At 37.9% G+C, this 19,228-nt stretch overlaps 1 protein-coding gene across 1 annotated transcript; it reads right to left on the bottom strand.

The window, feature by feature from the left end:
* Positions 1-6,063: 6,063 nt before the first annotated feature.
* Positions 6,064-7,226, bottom strand: LOC129251184 (kelch domain-containing protein 10 homolog; the record flags this gene model as incomplete). Its single annotated transcript, XM_054890544.1, has 2 exons — positions 6,064-6,612; positions 6,675-7,226. Coding segments are annotated over 2 exons (903 nt in total), but the record flags the coding sequence as incomplete, so codon positions are not given.
* Positions 7,227-19,228: the final 12,002 nt, after the last annotated feature.

Below are 19,228 nucleotides of genomic sequence, written 5' to 3'. Positions count from 1 at the left end.
TGTGAAAGGTTTTTCTTCATAGAAATTATTTTGGTGGAATATTTCGATGTTTTTGGTTTGTTTAATTATTATTACAACAAGATGCTTTCCATTTCAATTCAACCGGGCTATTCGGGTCATGTTCTTCGATTTCGATGTAACTGAAATATGTTGCTCTCTGGTCAAAATAATGAGACACGTATTTTTTTGTTCGCCCGAAAAAATTTTTTTTCAAGAGTTATCGGCAATTTTGTTTTTCGGCTCAAACTCGATTTTTTTTAAATATATAAGAAAAAAAATTTTTTAAATGCCCATAACTTAGTCAAAAATGAACCGATTTTAATAACTCTGGGTTCAAAATGATCGTGATTAATTACACGAGCGACTTCGTGTAAAAACAATTGCAAAAAAGTAGTTGAAATTTTTTTTTTCAGGAAAAAAGAAAAAGAATTGAAATTTTTTCGAAATTCAATATTTCAAAAAGTGTATTTTTTTTGTTTTTTATAACTTTTGCCAAATCAAGAGAACATCTCAAACTTCAATGAAGATGAATGCCCAGTAGTTGTTTTTGAGTAATGAATTTTTGAGTAAAAACCCTGTTTCGCACTTTTTGTTTTTTGCAAAATAAAAAATTTTCAACTACTTTTATGCAACTGTTTCTACATGAAATCGCTCGTGTAATTAATGACGATCATTTTGAACCCAGAATTATTAAAATCGGTTCATTTTTGATTAAGTTATGAGCATTTAAAAAAAAATTTTCTTATATTATTAAAAAAAAATCGATTTTGAGCCGAAAAACAAAATTGCCGATAAAGCTTGAAAAAAAATTTTTTCGGGCGAACAAAAAATACGTGTCTCATTATTTTGACCAGAGAGCAACATATTTGAGTTACATCGAAATCGAAGAACATGTCCCGAATAGCCCTTTTGAATTGAAATGGAAAGAATCTATATAAGAAAATTTTTTTTAATTACTGATAACTTAGTCAAAAATAAGCCGATTTGAATGATTCTGGGTTCAAAATAATCATAATTACTTACACGAGCGAGTTCATGCGGAAACAATTGCAAAAAAGTAGTTGAAAATGTTTTATTTTGCAAAAAACAAAAAGTGCGAAACAGGGTTTTTACTCAAAAACAACTCATTTTAGCTACTAGGCATTCAGCTCAATTAAAGTTTGAGATGTCCTTTTAATTAGGAAAAAGTTATAAAAAAAAAATTCACTTTTTGAAATATTGAATTTCGAAAACATTTCAATTTTTTTTTCTTTTTTGCTAAATAAAAAATTTTCAACTACGTTTTTGCAATTGTTTCTACATGAAGTCGCTCGTGTAATTAACTAAGATCATTTTGAACCCAGAATTATTAAAATCGGTTAATTTTTGACTAAGTTATGGGCATTTAAAAAAATTTTTTTCTTATATAATTAAAAAAAATCGAGTTTGAGCCGAAAAACAAAATTGCCGATAACTCTTGAAAAAAAAATTTTTCGGGTGAACAAAAAAATACGTGTCTCATTATTTTGACCAGAGAGCAACATAATATATTTAAGTTAATAGGTCTATGAATAAGTTCGTGCGGTTTTTTTTCGAAATTTGAATTTCGGATCATTCCCATGGCTTTTAAACGTTTGGAAATGGTTGATTGATCAACTCCCAAAGTTTTTGCAACCTCTTCTTGCGTTTGAGCCGGATCTTGATCGAGCAATTCCTCCAATTCGATATCCATGAACTTTGGCGGCGCGGCCAAAATCACCACTTTTAAAGCGTGCAAACCACTTCTGGCACGTTCGCTCAGCTAGAGCATGCTCACCATAAACTTCCACCAAGATACGATGACTTTCGGCTGCTTTTTTCTTCATATTAAAGAATTCCCCGCAAAAACACATTATTTGGCACGAAATTCGACATTTTCAAGTGTGGTAAAAATATTTTTGTTTACGCTTCAAATAAAAAACTTATACTGACGTTTGTGCCTTACGACAGTAGCTCTCCAATGAATGTTTGGAAATGTGGATCGATGGAATAATAATCAAGTTACGCCATCTGTTGTAAAACCGCACGAACTTATCCACAGACCATTACATCGAAATCGAAGAACATGACCCGAATAGCCCGGTTGAATTGAAATGGAAAGCATCACAAGTAATTTAGAAGGAGAAGGATTAGCTAATTTAATTGCGCAATTGGCTGCTTTTAATAAACAGTTGGAGGAATTCCGTAAAAGACGTTTACTGAGGTTTCAAAAAATTATAGCAGCAATACATATGCGAAATTCGATATTACATTTTATAATAAGTAATAGGTGGACAAAGCGTTTATGGAAATACGTTTTTCTCTGTTTTATGAATGCATAGTTAATAATACCTAACAAACATTTCATTAGAATTACGTCAACAAACCTATTTTCTTTGCCGCAACTCACTTTATTTAGTTTTTACTTTGACGTTTTTCCTTATACGCGTAAAAATAATGATTTATTACACAAAAAACATAGCGTTGTATGTCAAAAAGTATAGTTATTATAAAGGATTATTTTATCATCTAAGATTTTGTTAGATAAATTTTGTATGGGAAATCTTGCGTTTAAATTACGGAGTTAAGTACGAAAAAGTAGATAATCTACTACTCTCTACAAGAGAAAACTTAGTCAATTATAATGGAAACATTTTTGTGGTACTATAAAATTAAATATAAAAAAATTAAAATTAATAAAAAACGTAATTAAAGCGACAGGAAATATCGGTACAGTTGATGGCAAAACTTTCCATTACTACCACGATATATTTGGTTGGGGGGCGTGGTACGAGGAAGGTCACACCATTATAACGATGAAAGTTCCAACCTCCTAGGGTCCCTATAGAACCTCCATGAAAATCTTAAAAATTAGGTTGTTTACGAACGTATTTGCATCTTGTACTGAAATATTATTGAAGAGAATTGTATAAAGCAATCGGTAACCCAGAAAGCATATAACTTAGATTTTATAATTCAAACTATTTATGAAAATGTTGTATTATCGTAAAACTTATACGTGACCCTGGCGAGAAATTTATTATTTTTATAAAAATTTTATTTTGTAAATTTGTTTTTTGTAACATGTATGTAACAATGTTTATTGAAGGTATTTGACAATGTTTATTGAATTATAATGTTTATTGAAGGTATTTAACAATGTTTATTGAATTATAATGTTTATTGAAGGTATTTAACAATGTTTATTGAATTATAATGTAGACCACGCCACTTCACGACTTTTCTCTACTTCTGCGACTGCTGATGCCAACGACGAACAATGATGCCACCTCCTTACACTCGGTCATCCTGATCATCATCTGGCCCGGATGATAAAACTTGTGCGTTGTATGTTGTCTGCACTTGTAGATGTTTGGTCCCTCGAAATCTGCTGCCTTTTCAACCTTGTATCTGCCATTCTGTTTAACTTCTACAATTTTATACGGACCTATAAACTTGCTGCTCAACTTCTTGCCCGCCACAAATTGTGTCTGTCTAATCGCTACCAAATCAAACTTTTGGTACCCAGTATGAGGTTTGCGTCTTTTGTCAAAGTTCTTCTTATATACTGCTTGTGCCTTCTGAATAGCCTCTTTCGCTTCCATCCTAACCTTCTGCCGCTCATCTGCAAATACAGTTAAAATTTCTTCGTGGCCAAATGTTTCACTGCGTCTTCGGCGTCTGTCGACTTTGTTGCAAATAACAAAGTGAACTTGGTAAAACCATCAATCAAGGCAAAAATATATTTGTAACATTTCGCTGTTGTATCTAATGGGCCTAGATGATCAATATGAATTGTACACAATGGTGCATCGCCTTTATTTATGATATGCAAAAAATCATCTTGCTTCCCCATTTTACGATTATGTAATATACACTCGATACAATTAGCAATATGTTGTCTGACCTTATGTTCTAATTGTGGGATAAAGTAGTATTGTTCAATTGCGTGCATAGTTTTCTGCACACCCATATGCCCGACACCATGCGCTTTATCAATAATTTCTTTCTCCATTCTCTTTGGCACCGCTAAAACGTCACGCCCACTTAACACGTTGACTGCCGCGCCGACACCCATTGCCCGGCGCATGGCTTTTCAATGGCGCCGCGCCGGGCAATGGGTGCCGGCGCATTGTTTTTGGTGTAATATTGCGTCAATTATATTTTCTGTCGTTTGATTTTAAAATTGAAAACATATAACAGGATATATATATATAATGTATGACAATTCAAATATAAATATGATGAAATGATTTCAAGATTTCATATAGTATTAAAAATGAAGTATTTCAATAATATACATCAAATACGTGTATTATGTATATGTATATAAAAAAATAAATAAACTATATGGCTGTTTTTATTTGATGGATGGTATTAAAACAAGAAATACCCATATGAGGTCGATTTTCGCATCCAGTGACCTACCGCTAAGTATAGTGAACTCAGTGCACTGCTATGGTTCTGCGTTGCCCCAGTGGTAATTTTCTGTTGCGTTATCCCAGTAGGGATTTCTGTGTTTCAACAAATATATTATATCAACAGCCCCTACAGTATTGCAACTAAAATGAGAACGTGCGATGTTTCAATTTATACTTGCACGATTATGTGATGCACACTTGCGGCGCTGTGTGATAACCAGCAAATTTCGCTGGCAGTCAACGTGTTAATTGTTTGTAGATCAATTCATCTTTAATAACAAAATTTCCGTACGCTTTCTCTTTTAGAATTTCTGCTACAGCTTTCAAATGTTCATCGCTTTGTTGGGCTTTTACTATTCGTGCTCGAATTTCAGATGTAACAACAAAAACTGGATAGCGACTTATATTACGTTTCCACCAAAAGCAAACACCGTGTTTGCAGGAGTTGTGTTTGGGAGAACTGTCAACTGTTTCCACCGAAAGTTTGGGAGAAACTGTGTTTGAACTGTCTTTTGTTGACATTGTGAAATAAGAAAGAAGCAACTGTTTGCAAAATACTCATCGAGTTTTGCAATGAAGTTGGGACATCTTTGGCTCCAATATATTTGAAAAATTTTCCACTGACAAGGGCGCAAATTGAGAATGGAGTCGCAGATTTTAATGCAATGGGCTATCCATAATGTATTGGAGCAATAGGTAGGTTTATAAGTAATGCGATAAAAATAACGTTTAATCAAAAGCATCTTTATTAAACAGATGGATGTCATATTGAAATTCATCCAAGAAAGGAAGAAGCCATTGATTACTACAACTACAAAGGGTGGTATTCCGTAGTACTATTGGCTTTGGTAGACGCAAAATATAGATTTGCTTATATACATTGCGACAGTCCTGGAAGATGCAACGACTCCGGAATTTTTGAAAAATCATCGCTAAAGCGCGAGTTGCAAAGTTGTGCACTTCTTGATGAATTGAGCTTGCTGTATGGATCCACAAAAATACCAGTCCATATTATAGGGGACTCTGCTTTTCGTCTCTCTCAGCATTTAATGAAGTCATATCCTACAAAGAGTCCAATTGGTTTAAATCTGAAAAACAACTTTTCACCAGAACAATAAAATTTGTAATAATATACATAATTTTATAAAATAACATTTTATTCATTTTTGAAAAAAGATAGTAGTAGGCACTTAGTGCAACTTTAAAAGGCACAATTCATTAAAACTTAAATATCATTTCACATATTAATTTTTAAGCAGAAAAAAACTGCAGGCATTCGAGGTCAATCTCTATTTAGCACATTACTGCCACCTTGATTTAAAAACTTGGTATCTTTTCTTTATTGAAAATAATTTGTTTATATCGTTAATCTGGAAAAAGCGAATTTAATTATGCATAGACTCATGGATACGAACTTTAAATCAGACGGCAGACTATTATCCTTTTAAATTTGGTGTTCATCTGGTTGCCCGATTGGCCACTTGATCCTGCTTCCACTCTTATGATACAATTTTCTAGAATTCGTGATCTGAGCATCCATTGAGTGTATGAACCATATTGTAAAAAAAATCGCCACAACTGCTCGTACACATATGTAGCGTATAAAAATAATTACTCTTATTTTCATATTAATAAGCTTTTTTTATTTTTACTCATTATTAATGTCTTATTTTATTATGTTTATTCTTTTGGTTCCATTTCTTCCATATGAAACTATGTCATTCCTAAATGGTTAGCAAACAATAATTATGCTTTTATGTCTAGAATGAAACATAAAAATTGTCGCTTCTTATTGCTCGTTACATGACATACCATACCATATATCTCTTCATTTATTGTATAATCATTTGGCTTTTGAAGAATGCCACAATCTCTGTGCAAAGCGCAATGGTATGCCCATTTTAAGCAGCTGTGAGTGGCCATTCAATTTGAGATTTGGTCTGTAATGTAACACTGCCTCCCAGCAAATTTCACTTAATAATGGTATGGTTATCCACATTTTATAAAGGTCATTGCACCGTCGTATACGTTTTTCATCATATTCAATACCACCGAATATGTACATACAACCATTTTGACTGTGCGCTGCGGCATGGAAGTACAAAGCTTTTGGTAGAGAGGCTGTTTTTATAAGTGTCCATTGCTTAGTAGTAAAATTTAATCTCCATATATCTGAAAAATATACTTGATCGGCCTGCAAATGCCGATTGCAACTTCAAATATAATTTAATAATACTAAATTTAATTATTACGCACCTGCAAGCCTCCCGTAATGAATGCTTCGACCTCACCATTCGATTTCGTGTGCTGTACGCAGGAAAAGCACTTTCGTGGGTTTGGATATCCGGAATTTTGTCGCTCGATTGTTAGATTTGTTTGTGATGTTCGATCGGGTAATGTGACGAAATATTCCCATCGGTTTGTAATTAAATTAAATGCAGGGATGCGTTGTAAATCATACACTAAATTCGATATACCACCACCCAGCACATATATGTATTGCCCATCGTAGACAACTTCGTGACGATAACGACCCTCTGGATCTTCGCGTATATCTGGACGACAGATATATACGCATTCCCACACTCGTGTGCGCAAATTTAAGCGATGCACTTCACAAGAGTAATCATAGCCAGTTGTTCCCCCAACCGTATATAAATAATGTTCGTGTAAAACTATTCCCGGCCCATATTGCGGAATTGGCGCATCGCCAGTAGCCTCTATTCGCTTAACACTCGGTTTTTTACCTGTTGTTTGATATATATAACAGTCGTTTGAGCAAGATTCACCAAATGGATAGCCGGTGCGTCAATCAAATGTCATATTGACAAATTGCAATCATTGTTGCCATGTTTCGATAAGAATGCAATAATAAATGAGGAAAATGAGCAACATTGCCACCACTTAATAATTAAATTAGACGCAAACCCAACAAAACACGCTTTGAAAAGTGGGTTTAGGTATGGAGTTGTGTTTTAATTTTGTATGGGATGTGACAGGTGTTTTGTTTCGTGTTTGCGCTAAGAACACGATAGCGGCAGAGAACCCAAACTCCGACTGCGGTGGAAACTTAGTATTAGCGAGTCCACGTGTTTCATCCTGTTCCCAGTTCGGTGTTCGGTTTTAAAATTGAAATCGTGCAAATACATTAACCATTGAGCAACTTCGCGTGGAACGTCTTTTTTCGTTGTCGTCTGCTTGAACGCTGAGCAATCCGTGACTAAAACGAACCAAATAAGCAGCTTTTACTTCTAAAACATAGCTATGCAACTTTTCTTCGTGTGGCGTAGTCTTTCTGCTCCAATAATACACATTTATTTTGCTGGTATTACGTTTAGAAGGATATTTGTAATAATAGAATTTTAATAAAATTCGTAGTATTATTGAGTAAAAATAACTTTAAATAAAATCTTCAATTCATAAGCAGTGTCATTGAGTGAATATTGTTACTTTTCTGTGTTTCTATTTAAGTAAAATAAGCGTTTGTAATAGGTCATTTTTTCAATGGAAATGGAAAAATTAAGCATTTGTAACGTTAAATATTACTATTAGTTCTTACTGGTAATTTATAAAAAAAACTATAAATCAAAAATTGAATTCGATTCAGGCATTTAGACATTGTAAGTAAATATATCGTGATAGCAATGGAAAGCCATCCTCAGTTGATTCTACGTTACTGGAATGACATGGATTTATATCCGGCTAAAGATGTATGGAGAATGTTTATGCTGCCACAACAACCAGTACATAATACTGTTGTGAGAGAAAGAATTATTGTGCGTTAAGAGAAAGGATACACGTATTGATGGGGGTTATGATCCTCGAAAGACAACGGTTTTATTTGTTTATTTCTATTTGGGGATTTATATGTATGTACATATCTATCAGAATAAAAACAAATCTTCCAGTTTTTTCCACATTTTCCCTAGCGGTTCTTTTTTTATGTAAAACAATATCTTTATATATATATTTCTTATGTTCGTGTGCTTGTCACTGAACTCCTCCTAAACGACTGAACCGATTTTGATGAAATTTTTTGTGTGTGTTCAATGGGATTCGAGAGTGGTTTAGATTCACAATTTGCCGGGAAAATGGTCAAAACGTGGGCCCGGTTAACCTTCGGATGTGTATATACAATATGGGTATCAAATGGAAGCTGTTGGTGAATGCTTTAGTTCAGAGTATTTTTCATGCCGCTCCGTGACTAGGGTCCCGAGATAGAGACCAACACGTGGACCCTAGAATGTGTTTGTACAATATGGATATCAATTGGAAGCTGTTGGTGAATGCTTTAGTACAGAGTATTTCTCATGCCGCTCCGTGACTGGGGTCTCGAGATATAGGTCAAAATGTGGGCCCGGGTAACCTTCGGATGTGTATATACAATATGGGTATCAAATGGAAGCTGTTGGTGAATGCTTTAGTTCAGAGTATTTTTCATGCGGCTCCGTGACTAGGGTCCCGAGATAGAGACCAACACGTGGACCCTAGAATGTGTTTGTACAATATCGGTATCAAATGGAAGCTGTTGGTGAATGCTTTACTACAGAGTATTTCTCATGCCGCTCCGTGACTGGGGTCTCGAGATATAGGTCAAAACGTGGACCAGGGTAACCTTCGGATGTGTATATACAATATGGGTATCAAATGAAAGCTGTTGGTGAATGCTTTAGTTCAGAGTATTTTTCATGCCGCTCCGTGACTAGGGTCTCGAGATAGAGACCAAAACGTGGACCCTAGAATGTGTTTGTACAATATGAATGTCAAATTGAAGCTGTTGGTGAATGCTTTAGTACAGAGTATTTCTCATGCCGCTCCGTGACTGGGGTCTCGAGATATAGGTCAAAATGTGGGCCCGGGTAACCTTCGGATGTGTATATACAATATGGGTATCAAATGGAAGCTGTTGGTGAATGCTTTAGTTCAGAGTATTTTTCATGCGGCTCCGTGACTAGGGTCCCGAGATAGAGACCAAAACGTGGACCCTAGAATGTGTTTGTACAATATGGATATCAATTGGAAGCTGTTGGTGAATGCTTTAGTACAGAGTATTTCTCATGCCGCTCCGTGACTGGGGTCTCGAGATATAGGTCAAAATGTGGGCCCGGGTAACCTTCGGATGTGTATATACAATATGGGTATCAAATGAAAGCTGTTGGTGAATGCTTTAGTTCAGAGTATTTTTCATGCCGCTCCGTGACTAGGGTCTCGAGATAGAGACCAAAACGTGGACCCTAGAATGTGTTTGTACAATATGAATGTCAAATTGAAGCTGTTGGGGAATGCTTTAGTACAGAGTATTTCTCATGCCGCTCCGTGACTGGGGTCTCGAGATATAGGTCAAAATGTGGGCCCGGGTAACCTTCGGATGTGTATATACAATATGGGTATCAAATGGAAGCTGTTGGTGAATGCTTTAGTTCAGAGTATTTTTCATGCGGCTCCGTGACTAGGGTCCCGAGATAGAGACCAACACGTGGACCCTAGAATGTGTTTGTACAATATGGGTATCAAATGGAAGCTGTTGGTGAATGCTTTAGTTCAGAGTATTTTTCATGCCGCTCCGTGACTAGGGTCCCGAGATAGAGACCAACACGTGGACCCTAGAATGTGTTTGTACAATATGGATATCAATTGAAAGCTGTTGGTGAATGCTTTAGTACAGAGTATTTCTCATGCCGCTCCGTGACTGGGGTCTCGAGATATAGGTCAAAACGTGGGCCCGGGTAACCTTTGGTTGTGGATGTGCAATATGGGCATCAAATGAAAGCTGTCGATAAGTGCTTTAATGTGGGGTAATTTTCATACCTATTGATGACTAGGGTCTCGAAATATATGCCAAAACGTGGACCCACCATGTCTTTGCCCAGCGAAGCGGGCCGGGTTTGCTAGTTTTTATATATATTTTAAAAAGTTTCCCGTTTAACTGTCGTGTCTTCATTTTGATTGCTTGCATTTAAATTTATGGACTTTGATTGTCTGAAGCTTGCCATTTTAAAGTTGTCTATTTTTTCTTGGGCAAGGAATGGCTAGTCTCCACTTGTTCCGAAATACACGAAAACTTTCGAGTTCAAAAATATTATTTTTATTTGAGGGTTAACAATTGCGTTATACATTAGCCCGTTTCTAATATTATGTATAGAATGCACAGGTGTAGCTAACATCGAATCGTTAATCGGCCATCAGTATTTTGAAGAAATCAGTTAATTTGCCGACGTACCGGAACTTTGGCAGCGGTTTGTTAATCAAAAAAACAGAGATTATGTTGGTGATGTTCAAAAAATTTAAGCAACCACCGCAAATGTTACTTTATTTTCGTCTGAACAAGACTGATTAGAGAGTGTGTGGGTACTTGTTAAATGAGCGTGCAGAGTTCTGCTGTCGAGTCCACGATGATGTGGCAGCCGATATTATATTATATTGTATTTCTGTAAAGTGCATATCTGACGTTCAATATTTACTAATAGTATTTTTAGATCACAATATATCACAAGGCGAATTGAGTACCATTGGAGCGCACTCTTTATTTTTCGCGATTTTGACAAGTCTGACGTCAGTTTCCTTTCCAATACAAAACAAACAAAAAGAGGAGAAAATACATGTTTGTGAAAAACCATTATCATATCATTGGAACGATATTAAAAGTACGTTCGCACATGCAATAATTACCAATAAATCCATAAAATAAATCGACCCCTTCACATATGGCAGATTACCTTGAAAATTGACAATCAACTGTCAATACTGCTGTGAAAAGTTTTTCTTCATAGAAATTATTTTGGTGGAATATTTCGGTGTTTTTGGTTTGTTTAATTATTATTAATAACAACTAATTTAGAAGAAGAAGGATTAGCTAATTTAATTGCGCAATTGGCTGCTTATAATAAACAGTTGGAGGAATTCCGTAAGCGACGTTTACTGAGGTTTCAAAAAATTATGGCAGCAATACATATGCGAAATTCGATATTATATTTTATAATAAGTAATAGGTGGCCGCCGTAGCCGAATCGGTTGGTGCGTGATTACCATTTGGAATTCACAGAGAGAACGTTGGTTCGAATCTCGGTGAAAACACCAAAATTAAGAAAAACATTTTTCTAATAGCGGTCGCCCCTCGGCAGGCAACGGCAAACCTCCGAGTGTATTTCTGCCATGAAAAAGCTCCTCTCAAAAATATCTGCCGTTCGGAGTCGGCTTGAAACTGTAGGTCCCTCCATTTGTGGAATAACACCACAAATAGGAGGAGGTACATTTCTGCCATGAAAAAGCTCCTAAAGAAATATTTGCCGTTCGGAGTCGGCCTTAAACTGTAGGTCCCTCCATTTCGGCCAAACACCCTCGGCCAAACACCCAAAACGCATGTAGGCGCTAATCTACACTAATATTATAAAGAGGAAAACTTTGTTTGTTTGGTTGTAATGAATAGGCTCAAAAACTATTCGAAAACCATTCGAAAGCTACATCATCCACGAGTAACATGGATTATATTTTATTTTGGAAATAGGGCTAAAGATATAGGTCAAAACGTGGACCCGGGTAATCTTCGGATGTGTATGTACAATATGGGTATCAAATGGAAGCTGTTGATAAGTGCTTTAATACGGGGTAATTTTCATACCTATTGATGACTAGGGTCTGGAAATATATGCCAAAACGTGGACCCGCCGTGTCTTTGCACCGAATTAAACCAAACTTACGCACATTGTTAAGTAAGTATTGAAAATGGGTTTCGTATAGTTTGGATACACCGGGTAACCTTCGGATGTGTATGTACAATATGGGTATCAAATGGAAGCTGTTGGTGAATGCTTTAGTTCAGAGTATTTCCATCCGCTCCGTGACCAGGGTCTCGAGATAGAGACCAAAACGTGGACCCTAGAATGTGTTTGTACAATATGGATATCAAATGAAATCTGTTGATAAGTGCTTTAATACCGGGTAGTTTTCATACCTATTGATGACTAGGGTCTGGAAATATATGCCAAAACGTGGACCCGCCGTGTCTTTGCACCGAATTAAACCAAACTTACGCACATTGTTAAGTAAGTATTGAAAATGGGTTTCGTAAAGTTTGGTTGTAATTCGGAGCACTGGCAACGGGTACAGCGTTCTTTTGAACCAGCCATAATGTCGCTTACTTTTTTAATGCTTGGGGCGGAACTGAACTGTCAAATTGACAGTGTGAGTTACAATGTGTCAATATTTCTTTCTGATTTGGATGCCATAAGGAAAAAACGTAAGTGCAACATGTAAAAATTGTTTGTGAATTTTTTTGGAGTGGATTTTGGAACAGTGAATAATTTCTTACGAAATTTGAGAATTTAATGTGAAATCCGAATGAAATTATGTGTTCGTGGAAAAAAAATTTATTTTCGTTTTTTTTTTTTGAAAAATATAAATGGATAATGGTTAAAACAGCTCCAATGCTTAATAAAACATATAAATTGAAACGAAAAATTCATGGATGATCAGGAAAAAAGACGATTGTTTCTTAGTTATTCATATGCGTTGATTTGAAATTTAAAAACAATCTTCTTTTTTCCTGATTTTCAATTTATATTTTATATTTACTCAGAAACAAATAGAAAAACAAAAAATATTGTTTATGCCAAAGCGCTTGAATAAAGAATAAAGAAATAAATAATATGAAAATCATATATTTTCTGTTCTAAACCATATCTATTCTATTTTAGAGTGCCCAGCGAAGGGGGCCGGGTTTGCTAGTTATATATATATATATAATAGGTGGACAAAGCGTTTAAGGAAATGCGTTGTTTTCTGTTATATGACTGCTAGTTAATAATACCTTACAAATATTTCATTAGAATTACGTCAACAAACCTATTTTCTTTGCCGCAACTCACTTTATTTAGTTTTTACTTTGACGTTTTTCCTTATACGCGTAAAAATAATGATTTTTTACACAAAAAACGTAGCGTTGTATGTCAAAAAGTATAGTTATTATATAGGATTATTTTATCATCTAAGATTTTGTTAGATAAATTTTGTATGGGAAATCTCGCGTTTTAATTACGGAGTTAAGCACGAAAAAGTAGATAATCTACTTATATGTGAACGTATTATAAGGAATTAATAAAACGAAACAAGAGAAAACTTAGTCAATTATAATGGAAACATTTTTGTGGTACTATAAAATTAAATATAAAAAAATTAAAGTAATTAAAGCGACAGGGAATATCGGTACAGTTGATGGCTAAACTTTCCATTACTACCACGATATATTTGGTTGGGGGGCGTGGTACAAGGAAGGTCACACCATTATAACGATGAAAGTTCCAACCTCCTAGGGTCCCTATAGAACCTTCTTGAAAATCTTAAAAATTAGGTTTTTTACGACCGTATTTGCATCTTGTACTGAAATATTATTGAAGAGAATTGTATAAAGCAATCGGTAACCCAGAAAGCATATAACTTAGATTTTATAATTCAAACTATTTATGAAAATGTTGTATTATCGTAAAACTTATACGTGACCCTGGCGAGAAATTTATTATTTTTATAAGAATTTTATTTTGTAAATTTGTTTTTTTTTTTGTTTTTTGTAACATGTATACAAATATATATTCATTCGAAAGCGCCACAGACGGAAATTTGGACTAAAAAATCGCGCGATTTTTTATGAAAATATTTTATTGCGATTTTTTAGTCCAAATTTCCACTATTTTTTAAATAATTATTTATCGAAGGCCATAGGTAAATTGAACTCTTTTAAAAACTAAAAAAAAAACAGGAGAAAATACATGTTTGTGAAAAATCAGTAAAGGGCTTGGTAATATTGTGGTTTGTGAGATTTAAACTAAACGAACTAATAAAAAAGAAGTGCTGTGTGCTAAATTGTGGACAAATTTTCTTCTTCTTCTTAATTGGCGCGATAGCCGCTTAGCGATTTTGGCCGAGTTCAACAAAGCGCACCAGTCGTTTCTTTCTCGTGTTAACCGGCGCCTATTGGACACACCTAGTAAAGCCAAGTCCTTGTCCACCTGATCTTTCCAACGCAGAGGAGGCCTTCCTCTTCCTCTACTACCACCAGCTGGTACCGCATCGAATACTTTCAAAGCCGGAGCGTTTGTATCCATTCGGACGACATGACCCAGTCAACGTTGCCGCTGATCTTTATTCGCTGCGCTATGTCTATGTCGTCGTTAGGCAAAAATCTTACGCAGAATGTTTCCCTCAAACACTCCAAGCGTCGCTTCATCGGATGTTGTCATCGTCCACGCTTCTGCGCCATACGTTAGGACGGGCATGATGAGAGTCTTGTAGAGTGTTAGTTTTGTTCGTCGAGAGAGGACTTTACTACTCAATTGCCTATTTAGTCCAAAGTAGCACGTGTTGGCAAGAGAGGTTCTACGTTGGGTTTCAAGGCTGACATTCCTATTGGCCAGCATCTCAAGCTCCTCGCACTCACGTATTTCGGCCTCTCGTTTTTTCTGCCGGATAATACGTCTCTCTTCCTTTCTTAGCTCTCTACAGCGAACCCAGCTTTTCGATGTCGAATATTCTTTGTGTAGTTAGATGTACGCTTTTCGCTGTACAGAGGTGTGTGCGTAGTTTGGCTGCAACAAGGTAATGATCCGAGTCGATGTTGGGTCCTCGGATCATACCCCAACCCAGCGCACAACCAGCTATCCTGAAATGTTTCGCCTTTTCACTTTAGCTCATTCCCGACCGGGAGTTCGAAAGCTACCCAGAGGATACTTGGGCTAATCTCGGGAGTTGGAGTTGTGAGCTGCTTGAACCATATGCAGAAGAATCGTCGTGGCCACTCCCAAGTGAATGGCGATCAGTAACTTTCCCCACTTGCGTGGCTCTTCGGAGTGCGTAACTATGCACTCTACCATCCTTGAATATATCACAAGGATAACAGCTAAGGCGAAATGAGTACTGAAGGCGGCATCTTCGCAAAATAGTTACTTTATTTTTTGCGATTTGAAAAATTTTTTTCCCCTTACCCATTACAAATTAATATAATGCCTCCAAATGCAGTTTTATGTGGAACACGCCGTGGCAAGAAAGTATATGTGTGTGTTTTTTCTCATTTATCTTTATTTGTTTAATCTTGTTTGTATAAGAAACTAACAATAAGTTAACAAATCTTATGTGCTAGAGTATTATGTTTCCTTCCCAGTGCTAAGAAACTATTTGTTCGATGAGATATATATGTACATATATGAATAAATCCGATGTAAATGTGATGGAAGTGAATGGATTGAGCTAGAAAGGACGGATTTCCAGTCTCTGATTCTTCGTGTGCAAGTTTTTTTTCCCGGGTGTAATAAATGTGGATGTAGGGAGATGAAAAGGACAAGTTTCTAGCCTTCGATTTTTCATAGCTGGGAGGCGGAAAGGCCTAGTCTCCAGTCTCTCTTAAAATTGCATTTATCTCTTATCACGATGAGGCCGTACTAAAAGCCGGAATGACCGCGATTCTGTTGCCTTCGTGGACGGACCCTCGTGTGAAATGAGGTAATTAAGATAGTGCAGACTTGAAGATGTCTTTTTTTCTCAATCGCGTATAAACTTCATTTAGAAATAGATTTCGGGCTAGTTTATTGGGATAGTCTTCTTACTCTTGAAGGTATTTTTTGCTCAACAGTTAGCGTTCTTTACATACCATGAAGCTCCCGTAATTATTCGCAAGACTTTAGATTGCACTCTCTGAAGTTTTTCGATATTTGAAGGCGTAGTAGTTCCCCAAATTTTTATATCATATGTCTATATTGGTTTTAGCATGGCTTTATACAGTAGCACTTTGTACTCTAAGGGTAATGCTGATTTCGAATTAAGCATCCAAAAAAGGGTTTTCATTTAAAGCTTGCTATTATTCACTTTCTTTTCAATATGATTCTGCCATGTAAGTCTTCTATCCAAGTGAATTCCAAAATATTTTATTTTATTTGGTTGTGGTATATTCTGACCATTAATTGTAACTGCAGGAGGATGGTTCCATGTGTAGAAGTCCACGCAAGTGGGGAAAGTTACTGATCGCCATTCACTTGGGAATGGCCAGGACGATTCTTCTGCATATGGTTCAAGCAGCTCACAACGGCCGGGATTAGCCCACGTATCCTCTGGGTAGCTTCCGAACACCCGTTCGGGAGTGAGCTAACGTGAGAAGGCGAAACATTCCAGGATAGCTGGTTGTGCGTTGGGTTTGGGACCCGTCACTTAAAAATCCCCCCCAATGAAAACTTTAAAAAAGCCTCGGATGAGACCTCCCTATACTGATGACGACCCCTGCAAACGAAATAAGGAATATGATTTGAGAACATGCACCTGGAATGTCCGGTCCCTTAATGGGGAAGGTGCCTCTGCCCGGCTGGCTGATGTCCTCGTGAGAGTAAAGGCTAACATCACTGCCATCCAAGAGATGCGATGGACGGGGCAAGGTAAGAAAACCATAGGACCTTGCGACGTCTACTACAGCTACTATGTAAAGGAGCGCAAATTCGGTGCCGAATTTGTTGTGGGAGAGTGACTGCGTCGCCAAGTACTGTCGTTCACTCCGTTGGACGGGCGTCTCGCAATAATCCGCATCAAAGCGCGATTTTTTAACATCTCGCTAATTTGCGCCCACGCCCCGACGGAAGAGAAGGACGATGCGACCAAAGATTCCTTCTATGAGCGCCTGGAACGTTCCTATGAGCGCTGCCCCCGCCACGACATAAAAATCGTGCTTGACGACTTCAACGCCAGGGTGGGCAAGGAGGGAATTTTTGGTCCCACAGTCGGAAAATTCAGCCTGCACAACGAAACATCCGGTAACGGACAGAGGCTGATCGACTTGGATCGACCGAAACATGGTAGTCTGCAGCACCAGATTCCAGCATAAGAAGATTCACCAAGCTACCTGGCTGTCTCCTGATCGAAAAACACGAAACCAGATCGATCATGTTGTGATAGATGGAAGACACGCTTCTAGTGTATTAGATGTACGTACGATCCGAGGACCCAACATCGACTCGGATCACTACCTTGTTGCAGCCAAGCTGCGCACACGCCTCTGTGCAGCAAAAAACGTGCATCTACCTACGCAAAGAATGTTCGACATCGAAAAGCTGCAATCACAACAGACAGCCAGAAGATTCGCCACTCGACTCTCACTCCTGCTCTCAGAGAGTACTGCCCAACAAACCGGCATCCACGAACAATGGAGCAACATTTCTCGTTCTCTACGTACCGCCGCCGAAGAAGAAATCGGATTCCGGCGAGCCCGAAAAAACAATTGGTACGACGAGGAATGTCATGCTGCCGCAGAAAGAAAGGATGCCGCCTATAAAGCCACGCTGCGATCGGGCGCAACGCGAGCCATGTGGGATCGCTACAGAGAGCTGAAAAAGGAAGAGAGACGTATTATCCGAAAGAAGAAACGAGAGGCCGAAATACGTGAGTGCGAAGAGTTTGAGATGCTGGCCAACAGGAACAACGCCCGAAAATTCTACCAGAAAGTTCGGCGGCTTATAGAAGGTTTTAAGATCGGGGCGTATTCCTGTAAGAACAAAGACGGCGAACTGGTGACTGACGCACAGAGCAATCTTAAATTATGGAGGGAACACTTCTCGAACCTGTTAAACAGTGACAGCTGCGCATGTCACAGAGAATGTGAAGATCCCGATACCCCAATCGTTGACGACGGAATTGTCGTTCCGCTACCCGATCATGACGAGGTGAGAATAGCGATAATGCGGCTAAAGAACAACAAAGCCGCGGGCGCCGACGGACTACCGGGTGAGCTATTCAAACATGGCGGCGAGGAGCTGGTAAGGTGCATGCATCAGCTTCTATGCAAAATATGGTCGGATGAAAGCATGCCTGCCGATTGGAATTTAAGTGTGCTCTGCCCAATCCATAAGAAGGGCGATCCTGCAACTTGTGCCAATTACCGCGGGATTAGTCTTCTAAATATCGCCTATAAGGTTCTAGCGAGCGTATTGTGTGAAAGGCTGAAGCCCACCGCCAACCAACTGATTGGACCTTATCAGTGTGGCTTCAGACCTGGAAAGTCTACCATCGACCAAATATTCTCAATACGCCAAATCTTGGAAAAGACCCATGAAAGGAGAATCGACACACACCATCTTTTCGTCGACTTCAAAGCTGCATTCGACAGTACGGAAAGGAGTTACCTGTATGCCGCGATGTCTGAGTTTGGTATTGCCGCAAAACTAATACGGCTATGTAAGATGACGTTGCTCAACACCAGCAGCGCCGTCAGAATTGGGAAGGACCTCTCCGAGCCGTTTGGTACCAAACGAGGGTGACTCGCTGTCGTGTGACTTCTTTAACCTGATGGTGGAGAGCATCGTACGAGCCGCAGAACTTAATTGCTCAGGCACAATATTTTATAAGAGCGTACAATTGCTGGCGTATGCCGATGATATTGACATCATCGGCCTTAACAACCGCGCTGTTAGTTCTGCCTTCTCCAAACTGGATAAAGAGGCAAAGCGAATGGGTCTTGTGGTGAACGAGGACAAAATGAAGTACCTCCTGTCTTCAAACAAACAGTCGGCGCACTCGCATATCGGCACCCACGTCACTGTTGACAGTTATAATTTCGAGGTTGTAAGAGACTTCGTTTATTTAGGAACCAGCATTAACACCGATAACAATGTCAGCCTTGAAATCCAACGTAGAATCTCTCTTGCCAACAAGTGCTACTTTGGACTAAGTAGGCAATTGAGTAGTAAAGGCCTCTCTCGACGAACAAAACGAACACTCTACAAGACTCTCATCATGCCCGTCCTAACGTATGGCGCAGAAGCTTGGACGATGACAACATCCGATGA

The sequence above is a fragment of the Anastrepha obliqua genome, unplaced genomic scaffold (assembly GCF_027943255.1).
Source record: "Anastrepha obliqua isolate idAnaObli1 unplaced genomic scaffold, idAnaObli1_1.0 ptg000009l, whole genome shotgun sequence".
NCBI lineage: Eukaryota > Metazoa > Arthropoda > Insecta > Diptera > Tephritidae > Anastrepha > Anastrepha obliqua.
This window is presented reverse-complemented; position numbering and strand designations above follow the sequence as displayed.